This window comes from Microcebus murinus, chromosome 10 (genome assembly GCF_040939455.1).
Source record: "Microcebus murinus isolate Inina chromosome 10, M.murinus_Inina_mat1.0, whole genome shotgun sequence".
NCBI classification, from domain to species: domain Eukaryota; kingdom Metazoa; phylum Chordata; class Mammalia; order Primates; family Cheirogaleidae; genus Microcebus; species Microcebus murinus.
Genome location: NC_134113.1, coordinates 20,606,672 through 20,628,447, shown reverse-complemented (window position 1 = coordinate 20,628,447; position 21,776 = coordinate 20,606,672). Strand labels below are relative to the sequence as shown.

Genomic DNA, 21,776 nt, shown 5'->3' with positions numbered 1-21,776 from the left:
GGCCAGGGCGCTGTGGCTCACGCCTATAATCCTAGCACTCTGGGAGGCTGAGGCAGGAGGATCACTCAAGGTCAGGAGTTCAGAACCAGCAAGAGTGAGACTCTGTCTCTACTAAAAATAGAAAGAAATTAATTAGCCAACTAAAAAATATATATAGAAAAAATTAGCCGGGCATGGTGGCACACGCCTATAGGCCCAGCAGCTACTTGGGAGGCTGAGACAGAAAGATTGCTTGAGCCCAGGAGTTTGAACTTGCTGTGAGCTAGGCTGACGCCACGACATTCTAGCCCAGCAACAGAGTTAGACTCTGTCTCAAAAAAAAAAAAAAAGGCCGGGCGCTGTGGCTCACGCCTGTAATCCTAGCTCTTGGGAGGCCGAGGCAGGCGGATTGCTCAAGGTCAGGAGTTCAAAACCAGCCTGAGCGAGACCCCGTCTCTACTATAAATAGAAAGAAATTAATTGGCCAACTGATATATATATAAAAAATTAGCCGGGCATGGTGGCGCATGCCTGTAGTCCCAGCTACTCGGGAGGCTGAGGTAGAAGGATCACTCGAGCCCAGGAGTTTGAGGTTGCTGTGAGCTAGGCTGACGCCACGGCACTCACTCTAGCCTGGGCAACAAAGCGAGACTCTGTCTCAAAAAAAAAAAAAAAAAAAAAAATATATATATATATATATACATATATATATATAAAAAGGTTGGGATTATCTAATACTATCCTATTACATTTTTCAACAGTATTATTAAACAGTCTTTTAAAATACGTTTTAAAAAATATTTGTATTATATTCTATCACATGGATATATGTTAGAGCTAAGAAATCCCATAAGAGGAATTTTTTAAATAACTTCATACATTGTGAAAGATAGCAAAACGTATGTGTTCCTATTTTTAAAAATAAATAAGCACTTGTGTTATCAGGGAAAGAGATTAGGAATGCGGCAGGAGTATTGATAGTATATGCTAGTTTTTATGATCAAGTACGACTTTGAGTAAGGTCTTCTGAGCCTTTTTCCTCATTTCTAGAACTGAAAAGTGATTATAACTATTCATTTTTCAAACAGTTGTTGAAAGGACCAAAAAACATATGTGAAAGTTATTTCAAACTGTATGACCATTTAGCTAGACAAATGCAAATTTTTTTTTAATATGTGAGAGAAAAAATGGGAGAGTCTTTCCCTAAGATTGATCTAATTTATTTTCTTAATAGGAGCTCTGTCTAAACATCATTCCAACCTTTGCAAATCTTATAGACTACCCATCCATGAAAAATGCTTTGATTCCAAGAATTAAAAATGCCTGTCTACAAACGTCTTCCCTTGCTGTAAGTAACTGCATATTAATTTTTGTTTTTCTTTCGCTTGTCAGTGGTTTAAATCATTTCCTTATTGTTTAGTAACCTTTTATAGATTGTTTGTATATTTCATCTTGTTTATAGGTAACATATATATAGTACTATAAAAGTGAACTATGATTTTCTCTGATACATAATTTGTAGTATTGCATCCCTATCCTTACGTGCTTAAGTAGAAAAGTTGAGTGATTATATTTTCTTGATTCTTTTCTGCTTTAACTCTATTTTATTGTTAGTTTTAACTTAGTATATAAGTCTAAAAACTTTTTGAGTGGCTTCCTTTTATAAAAAATGCCTTTATTTTTAGTCATCTGTTTCTAAGTTTCTTATTCCTCACTTTCAAAAAAAGGTAAAGAGTAAAATAAAACAATAAGTTAACATAAATACAAGTGAGGTAAATAGTTGTACTAAAAATGTAGAACCAGGAGAGTCGCCTCCTTTGAATATAAAATTTTAACATTAAGGTACATGTTAGTCAAGGAAGGTAGAATAAATAATATAGTTCTTATTATCTCATACTGAAAGCAATAAATGTCCTCAACCTTTTCTTTATATTTATCACATTGATATTTTATTATAGACGTAACATCGAATATTCTCCTTAAATACCAGCTTTAGAAAAGAGGGAGAAATGTTCCTTCTTTGCCTGATCAGTTCTGTATATGAATAGTTTTTATGTTTGATAATGAGCATTTTGTTAAATTTGCATTTTGTAAATCTATTTGGAGATACCGTCCATCTTTATCTGACGGAATGTGAATTTAAATAGAAGTAAATATTAGTAGCTTAATAGACTTACAGGCAAAAGCAATTTAAATGACATGATTTTTACCTTAAGATACCTAATCTATTTTAAATCATGTTTTTTGGTGGGAAAGGCTCTATGCCTTTTAAAATATCTTATAATCCTGTCTTATTTTGTGGAAGCATAAATTTATTTTAACATACTTTTTCTCAAAGTGCAATTCTAGTTTACTTCTGGGTATGTATGCAGGGATATATAGAAGTGGGAAGCATGGTACTTAAATGATCTGCATTAATACCCGGGGATGTTTATATCTCTTTTTAGGATGCTAGCTGGCCCATAAAGGCATATTACTTACAAGGAGCTTTAAGGAATGTATTGAGAACACTAGCTCTGGAATGGATTTGTATATTATATATCACCTTTTAAGTGCATTTTGCATAGCACTTTTAATGCTTATGCCTACCCTCAGAGTGGCAAATATGAATTTCTGAATTGTATTCATAGACCCGTATCTCTAAGCTTTAAAAATTCTAACTAGGAAATTCCTCAATCATGAATTAGGATTGTATCTTAATACTGTTCCCTGAGAAGTAAAAAAATAAATAAATTTTGCACCACTAGGTAAAATTCTCCAAGAATTCTATTTATTCATGACTTACTAATATTTTATATATCATAAAACTAAATAAAATTAAACTGGCATTTTCAGTTTCTGTTAAAGTATATAACTCCCAGTAGAATCCAGCAATTTCTTTTATAAAATTGATTCTGAGTACAAGTTAAGCCTTCAGATATCTTTTGTGCTTGAATTTCAGAAAACTATTTCACATTTTTCAGAAATGAAAAATTTTTTCCATTTGTCTTGAAGAAATATGGTGCTTTTTTTAACCAACCAAATTATTTTATTTCTTAGTTTACTTTTTTTTTTTTTTTGAAAATTAGAGATTTATACTCCCCAAATAGTATTCTGTCTTAAGAAATTTCAGTTGAAAACTAGGGTGTGACATATTTATCAAAAAAGTAAGATGAATATAGAATTTCAATAAGAGCTTCTAAATGTCAGGTCTTAGTAACTGTTTTAAAGATGTATGAAGAAATAGAAAACAAATATTAGCAATACTCTTCATAAGTTGTTAAAATATGTAGTTTAAGATAAATTGAACCCAAGTTAGAGTAAAATACTAGAATCCAAATGAAATGGATCACTTTGTGGGGAGAATTCATTTTATAATTCAAATGTCCCCAAAGGAATGTTCTTAGTAAGCATATATGTAATAAGAGCTTCTCAATTCTAATCACTTTATCTAAAATGTTAAAAAATTGAAGTCTTTAGCTGACTAGCTATCTGAAATGAGTCAGGCAGGGATATTAGTAAATAAATGAATTTTTTATAATAAGGGATGAAAGTTTCTAAACCTACTTTTATTCTTGAGATTTTAACACGTCTATATGAAGATTAAATTTATGCTTAAATATTTTATTTTAGATTAAGAAGACTTTAAATGACTAACGCAATTTACCTCTTTTAATAGGTTCGTGTAAATTCATTAGTGTGCTTAGGAAAGATTTTGGAATACTTGGATAAGTGGTTTGTACTTGATGATATCCTACCCTTCTTACAACAAATTCCATCTAAGGAACCTGCGGTCCTCATGGGAATTTTAGGTAGCTGAAAACTTAATGTCATTTGATGCCACTTTATTGTTTTACAGTCATGTAAATAAATTTTCCAATGTATAAAACCATTGTACTCTCCTTTCATGTATATAGCATTCAGTAACTGAAGAATGATGAAATAAATGCCATAATACAACTTTTCTCTTTGTGTTAATTTTAGCAAAAGCAGTAGAACCTTGACATTTACAAAGCAATAAGATATTTGAGAATCCTACCTTCATAGATTTCATGATAGCATAGTATTTTCCCCATAAAATGGTACAAAGTAAGAGAGGCAAACAAAGCTATTTGAAATGCTGATAATGGTCTTAGTAGTATTACCTAATGCTTATTTGGTACTCACTTTATCAGAGGCAATGTATTTTCTCTGCATTATTCTATTTTGTCCTCCTCCAAATTCAATGAGGTAGATGGATACTATTATTTCTGTTTTACAGCCAGTAAACTGAGGCTCAGAGAGGTGAAGTAAGTTATTGAAGATCATACAACTGATAAGTGGCAGAGTGGCCAGTTTTTTAATATGTATAAATTTTAACTAGTATATTTCATTGCTAAGTGATGTGCTAATGAAGCATATTAGCCTTATAGCACATTCTATTCTATCAGCGTAATTACAAATTACTGTCAAGAAAGTCTGAAATTGTATATATATAGTTAAAGCTATGAAAGTCCAGTCTGGAAATGCCAAGGGTCTGGTGTAGTAATAGAACCCGGCATAGCTGCAGAATCACAAAACTGTTAACAAGTCATTTTTTACTAAATTTGAGGTTCTTTGTTTTTAAGAAAAATGTATTATTCATCTGTGTATTTTTGAGACAGAGTCTTGCTCTGTTGCCCAGGCTAGAGTGCCGTGGCGTCTGCCTAGCTCACAGCAGCCTCAAACTCCTGGGCTCAAACGATCCTACTGCCTCAGCCTTCCTAGTAGCTGGGACTACAGGCATGTGCCACCATGCCTGGCTAATTTTTTTCTATATATATATTTTTAGTTGTCCAGCTAATTTCTTTCTATTTTTTAGTAGAGACAGGGTCTCACTCTTGCTCAGGCTGGTCTCGAATTCCTGAGCTCAAATGATCTTCCCTGCCCTCCTCGGCCTCCCAGAGTGCTAGAATTACAGGCGTGAGCCACTGCGCCCGGCCCATCTGTGTATTCTTAACACCTACTATAGTGCCTGGCCTATGGAAAGCTCTCAGTAAATATTTGTGGGAATGGTTAGTAAGTATTTATTGTGGATCTCTATAGACATAGAACTCTTGGGATATGGTGTGAATCTTTCATGCTCAAAGAAGTTGACTTCTTGAATAGGTGTTTGGTACAGTAGAAGGAGCCCTGGCTCTAATCTTGGCTCTATCACTTCCTGAGATGACTTTGAACAGTTTATTTATCAAATAAATGAGAATAAAAATAATATTATAATTATTCTTGTGAGAATTCAGTGAAACAAAGTAATGAGCATAGTACCCAGCAAATAAGCATTTAGTAGATGCTCAATAGAGTTATGCTTTGGATATATAATCCAGGTATATATTAACAGAATAATAAGAGATGGTATGTTCTAAAGTTCTGGACTATATATAAAACAGTACACAAAGATATTCAGAGATTGAAGAAGAAATGTGCTCATTTTGCCAAATGAAGGCATAGGGATAATGGGATCTTGAAGGCTGAGTAAATAGGTGAGACAATTAAGGAAGGGTTATTTGAGATTGAATTAAATTTTTAAGTTTCAAACATGTTGAATTTGATTTGCTGAGGAAGTGAATAAAGGTATAGAACCTATACTTTGACTATACCTATACTTACACACTTTGAAATAGATACCTTAAGTTTGAGTGTGATTTCTGAAATATATATTTATATGTTTTTAAGATAGAGAGGAATTCTGTAACCTTAACGCTGTACTGTAAGAACTGAACCAGGTTGTGATAAGGCTTTAATGTTATGCTATCATTAAATGTGCTCTTAAACCAAAAGAACACAGAATAAATATGTCATGGTATTTAAGTTTGGACTGATGATAAAGGCTGAAATTATTCTGATCCATATGTTTAAAGCATCCTCATTGTGGGTAATGGGAAAAAATTGTGCTACACTGATTATCAGGAGATTTCATATAGATATACTATTTTCATGATTTCACTTAATCTATGGTGTTAACTTATAAAATATGTCATATTCTTTTCTATCAGGTATTTACAAATGTACTTTTACTCATAAGAAGTTGGGAATCACCAAAGAGCAGCTGGCTGGAAAAGTATTGCCTCATCTCATACCCTTGAGTATTGAAAACAATCTTAATCTTAATCAGGTAGGAATATTTTTGTGCTTTATTGAATTTATTCAACTTACTGTTTTCTTGGCATTAAATATATAAATATATTACATATAAAGATTGCTAAAACAAGGAAAAATGTGCCACAGAGTTAAATGAAGAAAGTGTATTGGATGGAAGGATAGATTATTGAAAACCTCATTGGGAGTTAGTAAATGAGCAGGATGTTGAAAATGTGTAGCATTTGGGGCTGGGAAGTTGATATAAACAAAGAGCAAAGTCATGGCATGTGTTTCGGTAGTGTATTCATTATTTATTGCTACATAACAAATCACCATAAACTTAGAGGATTAAAACAACACACATTTATTATCTCATAGCTAGTGTGGGTCAGTCCATCCAGGGCATGGCTAAATTGGATATTCTGCTCAGGTTTCTCACAGTGCTGCAATCAAGGACTAGGGACTTATCTGAAAGCTCAACTGGGGAATGATCTGCTTCTAAGTTTGCTTACTTGGTTGTTGGCAGGATTCAATTTCTTGTGGACTGAAGGCCTCAGTTCCTAGCTGTCTGTTAGCCAGATGCCACTGTCAGTTCCTTGCCAAAAGGGTCTTTTCCACGTGGCACCTTGTTTCATCAGAGCCAGCAAGAGACTGTTAGCAAGATTGAAGTTACAGTCTCTTGTAATGTAATCAAGGAAGTGATATCCTGTTTCCTTTACCATATTCTGTTGCTTAGAAGTAAGTCACAGGTTCCACCCATACTTAAAGTTAGGGTTTTACACAAGGACATGAATAGCAGAAGGAGGAGATAATTGGGGACCATTTTAAGAGTCCATCTGCCACAGGGAAAGAATAATTCAATTTGGGAGATGTGTATAATACAGATGGGAATAATGGGAGAAAGATAAATTGAGACTAGAATAGGTAGACTTTAAGTGCCTGTCTGGTTTAGGTATATGAACTTTCAAGATGCAGTAAATGTTTCAGCAAAGGGGTAATTAATACGTTTGAAGATTATTATAGAATTGTGTCTCTGCATACCTTTATCACTATAGTTATCACAGTTATGCACTTATGTGTCTGATTCTTCCTGAAGATTGTGGACTCTTCAAAGGTAATTATTATAGCTCAGTCTTCATTGTAGCCTTAGCACTTAGTGCAATGCTAGAAACAAAATAATTTGTTGAATTAAGAGAAAATTCGAGGTATGACAAGCCATTTTTGTGCACAATAGAAATGGTGTTTACCGAAATGTAATAGAAAAGGCTGAAAAGGGTTATTGTTTAACTGAGAATGTCAATGATGGATAGGCAGGGAAGATTTAGAATTAAGGACCGAAAGTGAATCACAGCAATGAAGGAAGCAGAAAGCTGGAATTTAAGGAAGAGAGCTTTTAGCAGTGGGGAGAGTGCTGAGTGAGCACAGTTTTGGAGGTAGACAAATTTGTAATCAGATCCAACACTTCATTTGAAGTAGTAGTGTAAGCCTCTGAAAGTTTGTCCCTAGATTTCAATTTTTGGCTTGATAGTTTCTTCATATCTTAGATGAGAGGGTTAGGGTTAGAATTGGCAAAAAGGGAGACAGTGAATATCAGAGAGGAGTAGGATAATATATCTAAAACTGTCTTCAACTTTTATCATTTCTGTTCTCTTATTTCTGATTTAAATGTTCCCAATTGCTTATTTTAGGACATATAATTCTGTTTGAAATGTTGTGTTAGTTTTCTTCGGCTTTGTGATTTTTTTAGGGCCTATTTTTACCAACAGAAATATTTTGAGGTTGGGCATGGTGGCTCACCCCTATAATCCCAGCACTTTGGGAGGCCAAGGCAAAAGGATTGTTTGGGGCCAGGAGTTTGAGACCAGCCTGGGCAACATAGCGAGACCCCATCTCTACAAAAAATAAGAAAAAAGAAATTAGCTGAGTGTGGCTATTGGGGAGGCTGAGGTGGGGGAGGATCCCTGGAGCCCGGGAGTTTGAAGTTGTAATGAGCTATGATTGGGCCACTATACTCTAGACTGGGTGACAGAAGGAGATCCTGTGTGTGTGTGTGTGTTTTTTTTTTTTTAAGAAATATTTAGATTTATATCTTCTGGTATATTTTACAGAAGTTTAGCATAGATGTGGTCTGTTTTCCTATTTATATATATCATGGTCAAGGTTTCTGATTTAAGACTGCCCTCTCGTTCTGATTTAAGATCCTTTAAGTATAATATACATTAAGTGAAAAAGATAAGTAACTTAAGAAAATTCATTTTCAGCATTTGATCAAAAAAATAACAAATGCCACAGAGCAATCCACTGAATAATCTATAACTTGTGTTTGAAGGGGGTGTCTAAGACCACCCCCAGACTGGATGATTTGGGGTCTGCATATAGTTGTGCTCAGGCTATATACTTCATTATAGTGAAAGGATATAAGGCAAAATCAGGAAAGGGAAAAGGTACATAGGCAAAGTCCAGGGGAAACCAGGTACAAGCTTCTAGAGTCCTCTCCCAGTGGAATCACACAGGCTACTATTGCAAGTCCCCCAGTAACAAGTTGTGACAATATGTGTGAAATGTTGCCAACCAGGGAAACTCTAATTTAGAGACTCAACACCCAGAGTTTTATTGAGAACTGACCAGGTAGCACCCTCTGCCTGGCATACACTCAAGTTCCAGAGTCCCAGAAGGAAAGCCGGTGTTTATAGAACATATTCTTTGCACAAATAAGACAGTGAACCACTGTTACCAGTTAATATGGGGAACCTTCCTGAAATCTGAGTCCCTGGACACCAACCAAAGACCAGTCCTTGCAAGCAGAGCTTTCCAAGGATACCAGTTCAGACCTACTGTGTTAACTCTTTTCTACACAAACCACATGTAGCAATATGGGTGAATCTCACAAATGTAATGTTGAGCAAATGAAGCCAGACATAGAAGAGGATCTAATATAAATTCCATCTATATAAGGTACAAAAATAGTCTAAAGTTTAACTGTGATGCTAGAAGAAAATAGTGTATGTATAAGCAACTAGCACAAAGATGTGGTTATAAGATTCAAGAAGGGAAGGAATGCAGTTTTTAGATTCTTCCAGTAATATATGGTATTCAAATAAATTGCTTATTATGATCAGAAGTACAATAAGTGTTTACCCATAGGGTGTGGGGTGGGAAATGACGAAGGGAGCACAAAGAAGCTCCTGGGTTGCTGACAATGTTCTCTTTCTTCATCTGGCTACCACTTACATTGGATTTATTCAGTTTGTGAATTATTTGAGCTATGCACTTACATGTGTACTTTTCTGTTAGCGTATTATACTTCAAGTTTTAAAAAGCCTAGTGAGCAGAAAATCAGTCATGGTAAACTGCTATGGAAATATGCTTTTTATCATTCCCTTTATAAGATGAAGAAGCTGGTAGAGCTTGGTGAAGGGCAGTATAATGTAGTAGAAAAAAGCACAAGTTTTGGAGACAGACTTAGTACGAATTGTAACTGTCATGTAAGCTGTTTAGTATCTTTCAGTAAGTTGTTTTATCTCTTCCTGGGCCAGAGTTTCCTTATTTGTAAAATAGAAATATTAATAAACCTACTTTGAAGAATTATGAGGATTAATAAAATAATGTATGTATAAGCAACCAGCACAACGATGCAATTATAAGATTCAGGAAGGGAAGGAATGCAGTTTCTAGATCCTTCCAGTAATATATGGTATTATTCAAATAAATTGGTTATTATGATCAGAAGTATAATAAGAATTATCAGCAGTTAACCAAAGTTTAACCAAAGCTTAATCTACATTAAGGCTTAGTGTTAGGTATACTTTATAAACAATAGTTATTTGAAAGTTGGATTATGTACCTTTAATATTTCTACTAAGTTTTTGGAAAACAAGGTTTATTTTATCCAGACATGTCATTGCAGTCTGAGTAAACAGGAATTTTCTGTGTTATTAAATAGATTGTTTCTAGATAGGCACAAATTCAGATGGTGTCAGATAATTTTGGATTATCCTAGGAAAATCAATATGTAACTAAGAGTGAACTTGTATAAAACCCCTGAATAATAGCTGTTAGACAATTCAGGATATAAAACTCATTGAGACATGTTTTCTGGACCTTAAAAGCTTCATCAGCTATCATATCAGCACTATACAAAGATATTCTAAAAGCTTGCTGTGGTCACTGAGTTTAAATATATTATCCTTGTTGGACATCAGTGCTATGAGTGGATCCTATTCTACTGGTAAAAATGGAGAGTATTATGATTAACTTGTTGAATTATCTTAATTGATTACATTTGCTGCTGACTTGAAACATTATAACCATATCAATTTCTTATTATACCAGTTCAATTCTTTCATTTCCGTCATAAAAGAGATGCTTAGTAGATTGGAATCTGAACATAAGACTAAACTGGAGCAACTTCATATAATGCAAGAACAGCAGAAGTAAGTAGGTTGCAAATGAATTGCACATTGGGCAGGAGTGAGATAAAAGTTGTCTCATGATTGGTTTTCTGGAATATGGAATAGAAAAATAGCTGGATTTTAATTTGACCATATGTAAAACATTTAAAATTTTGTCAACATTTAATAAGTTGAAGCGAGTTAAAATGTGGTTGAAAATCTAATGTGATTTCTGAGTACGAAAGCATAATATGATACAATCTTAGCATTTTTTCTACATAAAGACAATTCTATTTCTAAGAAAATCCTTTGTCAGCATTAGCCAGTGGCATTGTAAAGTCAGGTTGCTGAACACCAGGAACACCACTCATAAATATTTTTCAAATTTATCAATTCTTGGTGTTTTGACTTCTTCCTTTCTCTTTCATCTAACTCCAGAAACATTTATAGAATATTCATTTCATATGTAGTACCACAGCATCCACCTTTTTATTTTTAGGGAAGATTTTCTAAATTATTTGCAGAACACTAGTATTCAAAAGAAGAAGGCAAAGGAGGAAATTTATCCACAGGAAAATGCCAGTTTATTAAAATCAAAGCTCCACTGTATTCTTTGCTTCAGAGCAAAACACATGAATTGAGAATATCTGTTAAAGTTTAATCCTGAACCAAAAAGACATCTGAAAATCAGTAAAATTAACATCAGTCATGAGCAAGGTCTCCAAATAGGAACACTTTATCTTCTCTCCCAGTATAAATGAAGACTTGATGAAAGTATTAATAAATACACATGATGTAGAAATAGGTGAAATAGCCCTTGGTGTGCTCTAAGTATTCTGTGGTGTGTACATATGTAAGGTTTAATGGATTGTCTGTAATAACATAGGAACCCTGAAAATTAATTTTAAAAATGTATTACAGGTAGAAACAAGTTTTTAATAGTATTTATAGTTGAGTGAGGAAATGAACCTTCCCTTTTTCGTCTTTCTATCTAAATCCTACCTATTTCTCAAGGCATAGATCTGGCCTACATCACAGTGATTATAGCAATTACTGTTACTATCACAGCTTCTGAGCTTTATCACATTAAGTTCCCAATATTATATCTTTTCTTTCAGTGAGATGTTAAGCTCTTTGAAAGTAAGAGCTATTCTTGCAGGTTTTATGACACCTTGAGTAAATTCTCCAGTAAATCTCAAATGTTGAGTTTTAAAAAAGGACTTAGATACAAATTATTTTTTAAGCAAGAAAATAATTGAAAAGATTATGACTCTTCTTAAATATGGAAGTTACAGTTCATTTGGGTTCTAATAAATTTCATGTGGATAAACAATTTTTAGTATGAGTATTTAAAAATATGCATTCATTTTTATTGTTTTGTCATAATTCAATTCTTCCAGATCTTTGGACATAGGAAATCAAATGAATGCTTCTGAGGAGACAAAAGTTACAAATGTTGGGAATCAGGTAAGAAGATAATTAATTTTTATAGAAAGTGCTTGACAATGTGCTTCATTTGTGGGGCTCTTAATCTTTAAGCAGTAAAAATCACGTTTTTATTAAAGTCTGTTTAAATGATTGACATTTTTCTATTTCAGCAAATTGACAAGGTTTTTAACAACATTGGAGCAGACCTTCTGACTGGTGGGGAATCAGAAAATAAAGAGGATGGGTTACAGAATAAGCATAAAAGAGTGAGTTTCTTGGCTATTCTCTTAGCATTCTTGTTTATATTTTAGGATTTCCTGTAAAGCACAGATTTTTGTTGGGAAATTCTGTTTAGAATCTTAGTAAGAAACATTCTGTAATTATCTTTATGAAATATCTTTATGAGTGGAACATGACCTAACCATGTTGAGAATAAATATGATTAAGATTTGTAGCTTCCTCCATTACTCAACCTCCCACATGGTACTATTTCTAGATTACCTGACTCCTTTGTTCTTTCTCATGTACATTGCTGGTCATAGAATTTACCTCATGGTAAATTCCACCTGTCTCTTCTCTGCTTCTGTTCCTGTGTTGATGGCTTCCATTGCAGATTTGTGCTGTCCAACTACCTTAGACTCTCCCTGACTATTGCTCTTCAATATTTTAATTTCTCTCTTACTCACTACATTCCCAAATGAGAGTTCCAGACCTTTTCCATTCTTTTTGAGCTCAGCAACCTCATCTCTCTTCTTTCATTTCATGGTGACAGCTTTAACTTTTGTGGTCTGTCACATTTTCAACCTGACACTTTTGAACAGTACCAGTCAGTTATTTGGTAGCATAGCCTTCGATTTGGGCTTGTTTCAGGCTTTCTTATAATTAGATTAAGGTTGTGTATTGTTGATGAGAATACCGCAGAAGTGATGATGTGTTCTTCTTGGTTTATTCTATCAGGGGTTCATGATGTCTACATGACATATTAATGGTGAATGAACAATATTTTAAAGAGGACTTTCAAAATGAATTTGATTCCATCTCACAAATAGATAAAAAAATCTGAGTACATTTTTCTTCACTGTTTACTGTAAAGATTTTGCTCTCTCTCTGATTTTGAATAATAAGCTATAAAATATTAATAATACTTTCCTATTGAAATTTTGTTTAGCAGCCAATATTACAAAATACTTAAGTCAATTTTCAGCTTCTGCTGAGGGCATTCTTCTATTCATTCAGCAAATATGAATACCTGAATGTTTAAGGCATAGGGACTACTGAACGTAGTTGTTCACAGAGTTATAAGAGAGCATATTGTAAGGTTATAGTTTAGCAAGGTTCATAAAAGAAAAAGAGAAGCATCAAATTTGCTACAGACATTAGCAGTGACAGTATATATTTATTCAAGTCTTAGCTTTTTGGTGAGTTCCTAAAATATTTTTGTAGTGAGATAGATTAGAGTTGAACAAGATCTCCCAGTTTTATAGAATGAAACCAGTTAGTCTCATTGTCTGGAAAAAGATGATTCTAATGAATGGTTTTAAAATAATAATTGTTTTCATACTGGAAATATTTTAGCACAGATCCTGTGATTTTCTATCTAACAAGTTAAATCTTGTAGTATGAAGTTTGAAATAAAACCTAACCTGTGACAATCACCAACTCAAGAGTAGTTTGCTTTTCAGTGAAGTAGTAAGTGTTGCTAAACATACCAAGACATACTTTACCAAAAAAGAAATACTTTGTTTTACAAATGGAATTATGAAGTTGCCAGTTGATTTTTATCCTTTATTTTGTTTTAAGGCATCACTTACACTTGAAGAAAAACAAAAATTAGCAAAAGAACAAGAGCAAGCACAGAAGTTGAAAAGCCAGCAGCCTCTAAAACCCCAAGTACACACACCTATTGCTCCAGTCAAGCAGGTCAGAGTTCATTTCTTTTGCATAATTTCAAGTCTACTACTATTAAGGATTGAAGTAGTATAGAACTTAACCTACTAGTATTTTTATAAAAATGTGTTTCAAAGGGGATACTTTAATATGTAGTTTCTAAGAAGCATGGGTATAAAGGATTTTCCAGCAACTCCTCTGTAGCCTGCCCAGTTGTATAATGTTTGGTGACAGCGCTTGGTACCAATAAAGAGGAATCTATAATGGGCAAATAGGAGGGGTTCTTAAAAGAGATAGGTCTCATAGTACAAATTCAACTCAGTTCACTTTGAAATGATCAGGAATATTATATTCATGCTCTTATGTATTTTTGAGCTACAAATACTTTTCTATTTTTAGCTTTTCATTTATAGTTTTGTTTGTAACTTGATTTAGGAAAATGTGTTTACATAACCTGACCAGTATTTATTTCTACCCTGTGCCTCCAGGTCCTGTTCTAGTTGCTGGTGCTATGGCAGTGAATTAGGGCGCTGCTTGTAGATAGTTTATACTCTTAATGGTTTCAGAATAACTTTATCTTAAAAACTTGGTTTAAATTATTTTTTTGTTGTTACTCTTAATCACTAAAATTCTTCCTCTGAGAAAAAAAATATTTGATGCCCAGGAGGCAAAATTGAGAATATTTTTTAGGTACTGATATAAGAATAGAGAAAATAAATTTCCACAAAATTCTGATGAAATTCAAAATAAAAAATAATAGGGTATTCTTTTTGTGATATAGATCTACTGATGAGAAGATTGCAGTTCTATTTGGGGGAAGATAACATTTTGCTTAATTGAAGTTAAAAGTTAGTGTTGTCTATCATGAAATTGATTACAAATATTCATTTGTAAAAACTATACAAAAATAGGTGGCAGGCTGTATTTGGCTTGTAGGTCATAGTTTGCCGACTTGGTGCAGATCCTTGAGCTTAATGTAATCTGTAATGTTTACTAATTATAAAGTAATTTGGATTTCTTGGAGATAAAGTAATTCCTTCATATTTTTCAGACTAAGGACTTGACAGACACATTGATGGATAATATGTCATCTTTGACCAGCCTTTCTGTTAGTAACCCTAAACTTTCTACTTCAAGTACCTTCACTTCTGTTCCTTCCATGGGCATTGGCATGATGTTTTCTACACCAATTGATAATACAAAGAGAAACTTGACGAACGGCCTAAATGCCAATATGGGCTTTCAGACTTCAGGATTCAACATGCCTGTTAATACAAACCAGAACTTCTTCAGTAGTTCAAGCACACCTGGAGTGAGCAAGATGACTCTGGGAGCAGCTCCCACTCTGCCAAACTTCAATGCTTTGAGTGTTCCTCCTGCTGGTTCGAAGCAGACCCAACAAAGACCTGCAGATATGTCTGCCCTTAATAATCTCTTTGGCCCTCAGAAACCCAAAGTTAGCATGAACCAGTTATCACAACAGAAACCAAATCAGTGGCTTAATCAGTTTGTACCTCCTCAAGGCTCTTCAGGTATGGGCAGTTCTGTAATGGGAACACAGATGAACATGATAGGACAATCTGCCTTTGGTATGCAGGGTAATCCTTTCTTTAGCCCACAGAACTTTGCACAGCCACCAACTACTATGACCAATAGTAGTTCGGCTAGCAATGATTTAAAAGATCTTTTTGGGTGAGGTGTCTTGCTTCTATTTTGAAGGATTACTCAGTTTTAATCACGGGTGAGCTGATTTACATCTTAGTCTAGTTGGCTTGGAGGAGCTACTGCTGTGGGAAAGTGAATGGTTCTGTGACAGAATATATCTGTTTCTGTGCCAGCATTGTAGTTGTATGGACTTCTAACCAGTTGAGTTTTTTAAAGCATCGAGGATTTTTTTTTCCTCTTACCAACTCCTCTTCAGGTTTTTAAAGACCCAACCTTTACAAATCTCAAAGAAAAAAAGGACAACTGAGTTATCTTGAATAGCAGAATTTTTAAATCACATGTTTATTTTGGCTTGTAAATCTTAGTGTTATTAAAAAAATTGAGTTGATGGTCATTGCAAGCTCTTCTATTAAGTACTATGTGGTACACAGTGTACCTTCACAAGTCATTAGTCTTCATTTTAATATGTGAAAAATCTTGATGCTGTATTGATTTGTTTGCATTTAGTATGACTGAGAGAGAAAATGGTAAGCATAAAGAGAAGGATCAGGTCATTTGCTTTTTCCAAAATTATTTACTTTTCAGATGAACAAATGTTTAGTATGAAAAGACTGAGCAAATACTGCAAAATTTAACTTACCTTGATTTCATTGGTTTAAACACATTACTAACCATCTTAAATGCAAACTAGTCATTGTAAATTATATTTTAGCATGGTCTGCCTCAAATAGTAATGTATTTTTCTGCATTCACTTGGGTATATTTAGAATCACTTTTTTCCTACTGTGTCACAGAAGAGGTATATACTGATTTGTACAGATATTTGACGAAGCTCTGATGTGATTTCCCTGACTACTGCCTTCATATTTCATTTTGAATTCAGACTTCTGGGGTTGCAGCATATGTGAATTGCATTTTCAAAAGGAGATTTGTAAGAATTAAACTATATTTAATGAGTAAACTTTTGAGATTTCTGCTGTATTGTTTCAAATGTAATAAACTTTACTTCTCTAAAAATGAGCAGTTGTATCTTCTGGCTAACGAACAGATTAATTTCAGCTTGCCATGATAGTCTGACTTCATCAATTACTGCTACTGAAGTTTAATTCTTACTTTTCTAGGAAATTTAGGAAACTTTTGTTTGAACATTTTGATGTCTATAGTTAGCCATTTTTAGAAAGGAAAGAATAAATTCTCCTAACAGGAAACATGCTTTATTTTTAAAAACCTTTCCCTGATATTCTTATTTAATGTACTGATTATTCAACCACAGAGCCTTATGCTATAAATGTCATTGTATTTTTAAAAATTATATGCCACTCTTATGTGATTACTTTAAAACTATCTTTCAAAGAACTATGTATGTATTGTAGTTACTGCCATAGAGTTTGTGGTTTTAATTATTGAACCAGCAATCATTTAAAATAAATAATATGAAGTTTAGTGTGCTGGTACTAAGTTTATTCATTGAATATGAGTATTCATTGAAAAAATACATACAAACATATGCTATATATATTTAATATATAGTACTTGATTATAAAATATAATTCGATGGCATTATTATTGCTGGCAGCATTCAGTTAAGAGGGTACTTTGAAACATAAAAATCAGTTTTCACACTAGTTTTCTGTGTGAGCTGTACTTTGTTACATGGTTTTAAAAAAAGGATTGATAGAATTGCTAAAGATTCTTATCCAAGAAATGAAAAACATTAGGAAGATCAAAATGTTTTTGCCAAATATATTCACAACTTGACCAAATTAGCTGTCTTGTTGGTAACGCAATATTAATATATCTTTTGGGAAAAGCTTACATATGGAATAAAATTGCTTAATGTTGAAAAATTTTTCTTTGTAACAATTCAGTAGTTGCTGTTTATTGAGAAACTTTTATTTTGTAAAATAACTTGATGTCAGTGTTGGATTCCTAATTAGAAAGAAATCTTAATATAACAGCTTATGTAACTTGAACTTCTAAATATGAAAGTAGATTATTTGAAAAAATATGTAAAGTTTGCTCATTCATCGAGGTAATGGTGCTATGTTTTTACAAAATTATTCCTATAAGTTTTTCTACTTTCTCAAAGGTATTTTATTTAAATCATTTCCATCAACTGAACTGTTATCATTGCCTTTTTCTGCTGAGAATTTGCCTCTGAAAAACAGTCCTATTTTTAGGCTTACGTCTTCCCATGTGAACGAAATTTTCAAAGTACTAGATCATCTTAAAGTTATTTCGGATATTCAAAGGATTTAAGTCCCTTGTGCTTAGAGTAGAGAATTGGTAGGTTAAGGAGCACCTGTAGACAAAAATGAACAAAGATGCCCTTTCTTTTGAATTGGTTCTCTATTCTCCTAATGCAAAGTGTGTGATATGTATAGAGGATGTATAAAAGGAAATGGAAATAGACTTTGTACATGTCTGGGTTTTGTTTTCTGTTTTTATTTTGGAATGCTTATTATAACCCTCCTTTTCACTGAGTAAGTTAAGGAAGTAGTTTTTTTTTTTTTTTAACCTGTAAAATACCTCACATGGTTGCTTTTACATATGAAAAAAAGGTAAATGTGAAAATACCTGATAGCAAGCAAAGTATGCACCAAATAAATTTTAGCTTTGATAAAACTTTCAATTTTAAGGTGTGATTTCATACTTTGTGATTTACTGGTCTTAAAATAATTTTAGAACAAATGAATCTGTATTCAAACTATATAGGATTTTAAGAGATTATCTACATCAGTGGCTTTCAAACTGTAGCTGTGACACTTGGTAAGAAATACATTTTACCCTGCAACTACTGTATAAAATACATGCCTGAAAAAGTTTCAGAAAATGTCTTTAATAAGTATAGTGTACTCTATTTTTTATCTTATTAACTTTTAAAAACTTGATTACAATCACAAAAAGGATTTCATGACTTAGGGTTTTATTCAAACCATCTCTCTGCAAGCAGAGGTAGAACAAAGGGCCTGAGGCTTATGAGGCTTAACCCAAGGAGATCAGAGCCAGAAGTAGAAGCTAGATTTTTTCCTAATCTGCAGTCTAGTGTTCTCTACCACATTGTATCCTTTATTGTATGCAGTCTTCTTGGAGGTGCTTTTGTTGAGACTGATTTTTGTAGCAAGTATGTGTTCAGTACTTATTAGGTGCCAGATAGCTGGGCCCCAGGGCATAGTCCTGTAGTCTCAGCTATTCAGGAGGCTGAGGCAGGAGGATTACTTAAGCCCAGGAGTTTGAGGCTGCAGTGAACTATGACCACACCACTGCACTGCAGCCTGGGGGACAGCAAGACCTTGTCCCTTAAAAAAAAAAAAAATTAAAAAATTTATTGGAAACCATAAATATATTTATATTGGAAAAAGTGGCGATGAAGGGGGAGAAGTGAGGGAAATGACAGAAATGTACAGAGTCAAGATCAGCCTCTCTGGGTTGCTGCTTTGAATTGTGGATGAGGATGGCTGGGGGACTTGGGTTAGCAGTATGTGCTGCAGTACCCAGACATATAGCAGAATTAATGCTTACAAACTTGGGGAGGAGAGTAATGCTGTTGAAAAAGCCATTTTACCAAAACAAAGCTTGTTGAGTATTACAAACTTTTTCTATCCAAAGCAGACAAATTGGTCCTGCCACTCAGGGAGGATTTTATGGCTTGGTGTACAAACCATGTGTGTAATTTAAATTTTTTTAGTAATCCCCTTAAAAATAGGTGAAATTAATTTTAATTATATATTTTATTTAATTTAATATATTCTGATATCATTTCTGCATGGAATTGCTATGAAAAACTGTTGAGATATTTTACATTATTTTTTGATACATAGTCTCTGAGATCTTGTGTATATTTTACACATAGCACATTTCACATTTCACATCAGTCATATTTCAAGTACTCAGTAGCCACATGACTAGTAGCTACTGTATTAGCATGGGTGCATCTGGAAGCTGAGTAGCCAAAGAAGTGAATTTTGGCAATTACCCATTTACTATCTCCCAGCCCAAAGCCCATCTGTTTCCCTGCTTCATGCTACTTTTCTCCTTTGCCAACTGGCAGATTGTTATGCTTCATCAGTGGAGGGCCCTGGAGTGTCACTGCAAAGCAAGGGCTGCAGGAAGGCACTTTACTTCTGCTTCTCAATTTTTATCCATCGTAGGAGCCCAGCAGCCCAAGCAGAGGAGCTCCAGCTGTCCCTCAGGTCATGAACGTTCTACCAGCCCTGCTGCTACTACGGAGCATCTCCAGTGAGCTGCTTCCATGGTACCTCTGCCACCCCCTCAAGCAGCTGTCTTCATATCTGTGGCCCATGCCCTCTGGCAAGTTTCTTCACCACTGGCAGGCTGAACTTTCCTGTGGAAACCACACCCTTTCCAACGAAGTGCTCTTGTGAATGAGGTGGGGAAGAGAGCCTCTTAGTCCCTAGTTTATTTTTTTTCACTTTCAGCCTAGAGGTGATAGTTGCTTTCTTTGCACCTACACACATTCTGTACCCCTTAGAGTACAGAGTAGTTTACCCTATTTGAATAGTTAGCCAGCTTGTACTAGTGAACAATTATTACATTAAAATTTCCATGTTAAAATTAAATATCTAATGTGGTTTCTGTCTCCTGTGTCCTCACTGATAGATCCTGAATCTAACACTCAGCTATTTTTAAATGGGGCCATGTGATATATATGCTGTGAGCAAAGCCATATGGAATTGTATATACTAGCCTGTGTTAAAACTTTCTGAAATTTCTTTAGAAATGTGCTTATAGTGGAAATATGGTTTGGCTGCTTTATACCTTTTGATGCAGTTCCAATTTTGTCTCTCTTTTTTATTATTTTGTCCTACTTTTTGGATATGTTCCTTTGTGTATGCATCTCGGTTGCTAGTAAAGCCAGTGTTTGATTTTTATATGAAGGTCAATGAGATAGAGACTCTAATGTCTGGAGTTTGAATGTAGGAATCAACATTCATTTAGGTTTCTTCCAAGTCTACTACGTCTCTAAGCCTGCCAGTCTTAATGCAATGGTGAGACAACAGTCAAATGGGAGGCATTTCCATGGTCATACCAGAAGCACAGTGTCTGTCTGTATTGCTATAAAGGAATACCAGAGGCTGGGTAATTTGTGAAGAAAAGTGGTTTATTTGGCTCATGGTTTTGCAGGCCGTACAAGAAGCATGGTGTCAGCGTCTGCTTCTGGTGAGGGCCTTAGGGTGCTTCCAATCATGGCGGAAGGTGACGGGAGCAGGCATCACATGGTGAGAGGAAGCAGGAGAGAAAAACGTGGACATGCCAGGCTCTTTTCAGCCACTAGTTCTCACAGGAACTAAGTGAGAACTCATTCCCGTGAGAATGGCATCACGCCATTCACGAGGGACTTGCCTCTGCTACCCAAATACTTCCCACCAGGCCTCACCTCCAACGCTGGGGATCAAATTTCAACATGGGATTTGGCAAGGCCAAACAAACCATATCCAAACCGTAGCATAGTGCATTGACTTTGGAGCCAGAGAAAGGTGTGGGGTGTGTGTGTGTGTGTGTGTGTGTGTGTATGTGTGTGTGTGTGGTTTCTTTTTTTAATTTCAAGCTCAAATCATGTCATGTGTGCTCTATGGACATGAGATGGGGCACTTTGCACATTTGTTCATGTGTTGGAACAGATCCTAAATTGTTTTTAAGAAAATCTTTAGCAATGGGCATACTCAGTTACTTTTGTAAAGAGATAGAGAGGTCTCCCACTGAGGCAGGCATTCTCATGAGACTGCTCAAATTTCAAAAGGGGATGTTACTTCTATCTCTAGCTTCAGTGATTATGAGTCTCCCCTTAGCAGTGATACCTATACTCCAGGCACTTGTCAGAGAGCAACCTTTATTGCCCAACCTTCAAAGTCTCATTTTTGAGAAATGTTTATGGAGGAGGCCAAAAATTGAGTAATCCATTTATTTTTCTAGAAATTCTCAATTAAGCCCACTATGGAGACCTTTGTGCCTGGGTTGCCTTGTTTTGGCCACGTAACAAGTTTTGTTTACCACACATAGGTTTGAACTGTGTTATGAAACTTATATTCATGCCAAAGATGATACTGGTTCACTCTGACATTGGTCTTCTTTGAGGACCCCCAGGAGAAATTTCAGGTTTCAGTTCAGGAATAAATGTGCTTCTAAGCAACTAGTTTGGCCATATCTTTTAAAGTCTCTGAATAATGTAACAAATCAGGTAATGACAGCTAAGAGCTTCAGCCAAATTTGCTGTCCACCTATAGTAATTGAATAGCATGTGAATAGTATGCAATATTCAGTGCTTGCCTTGTGGCTTTAATTAAAAAAATACATTTATTTCTCCTTTGCTCAGAGTTCCTTTTTTTTCCT

At 34.6% G+C, this 21,776-nt stretch overlaps 1 protein-coding gene across 2 annotated transcripts in view; it reads left to right on the top strand.

Moving 5' to 3' along the window:
• Positions 1 to 18,050, top strand: part of SCYL2 (SCY1 like pseudokinase 2) — a 57,943-nt gene extending 39,893 nt beyond the window's left edge. For both annotated transcript variants that reach the window (XM_020287900.2, XM_020287901.2), the window contains exons 11-18: positions 1,214 to 1,327; positions 3,638 to 3,770; positions 5,970 to 6,088; positions 10,387 to 10,487; positions 11,846 to 11,912; positions 12,044 to 12,139; positions 13,674 to 13,793; positions 14,812 to 18,050. In XM_020287900.2, coding sequence (XP_020143489.1) covers positions 1,214 to 1,327; positions 3,638 to 3,770; positions 5,970 to 6,088; positions 10,387 to 10,487; positions 11,846 to 11,912; positions 12,044 to 12,139; positions 13,674 to 13,793; positions 14,812 to 15,456 — 1,395 coding nt within the window. In that variant the 3' untranslated portion in view covers positions 15,457 to 18,050. The remainder of the gene's footprint in view (positions 1 to 1,213; positions 1,328 to 3,637; positions 3,771 to 5,969; positions 6,089 to 10,386; positions 10,488 to 11,845; positions 11,913 to 12,043; positions 12,140 to 13,673; positions 13,794 to 14,811) is intronic.
• Positions 18,051 to 21,776: the final 3,726 nt, after the last annotated feature.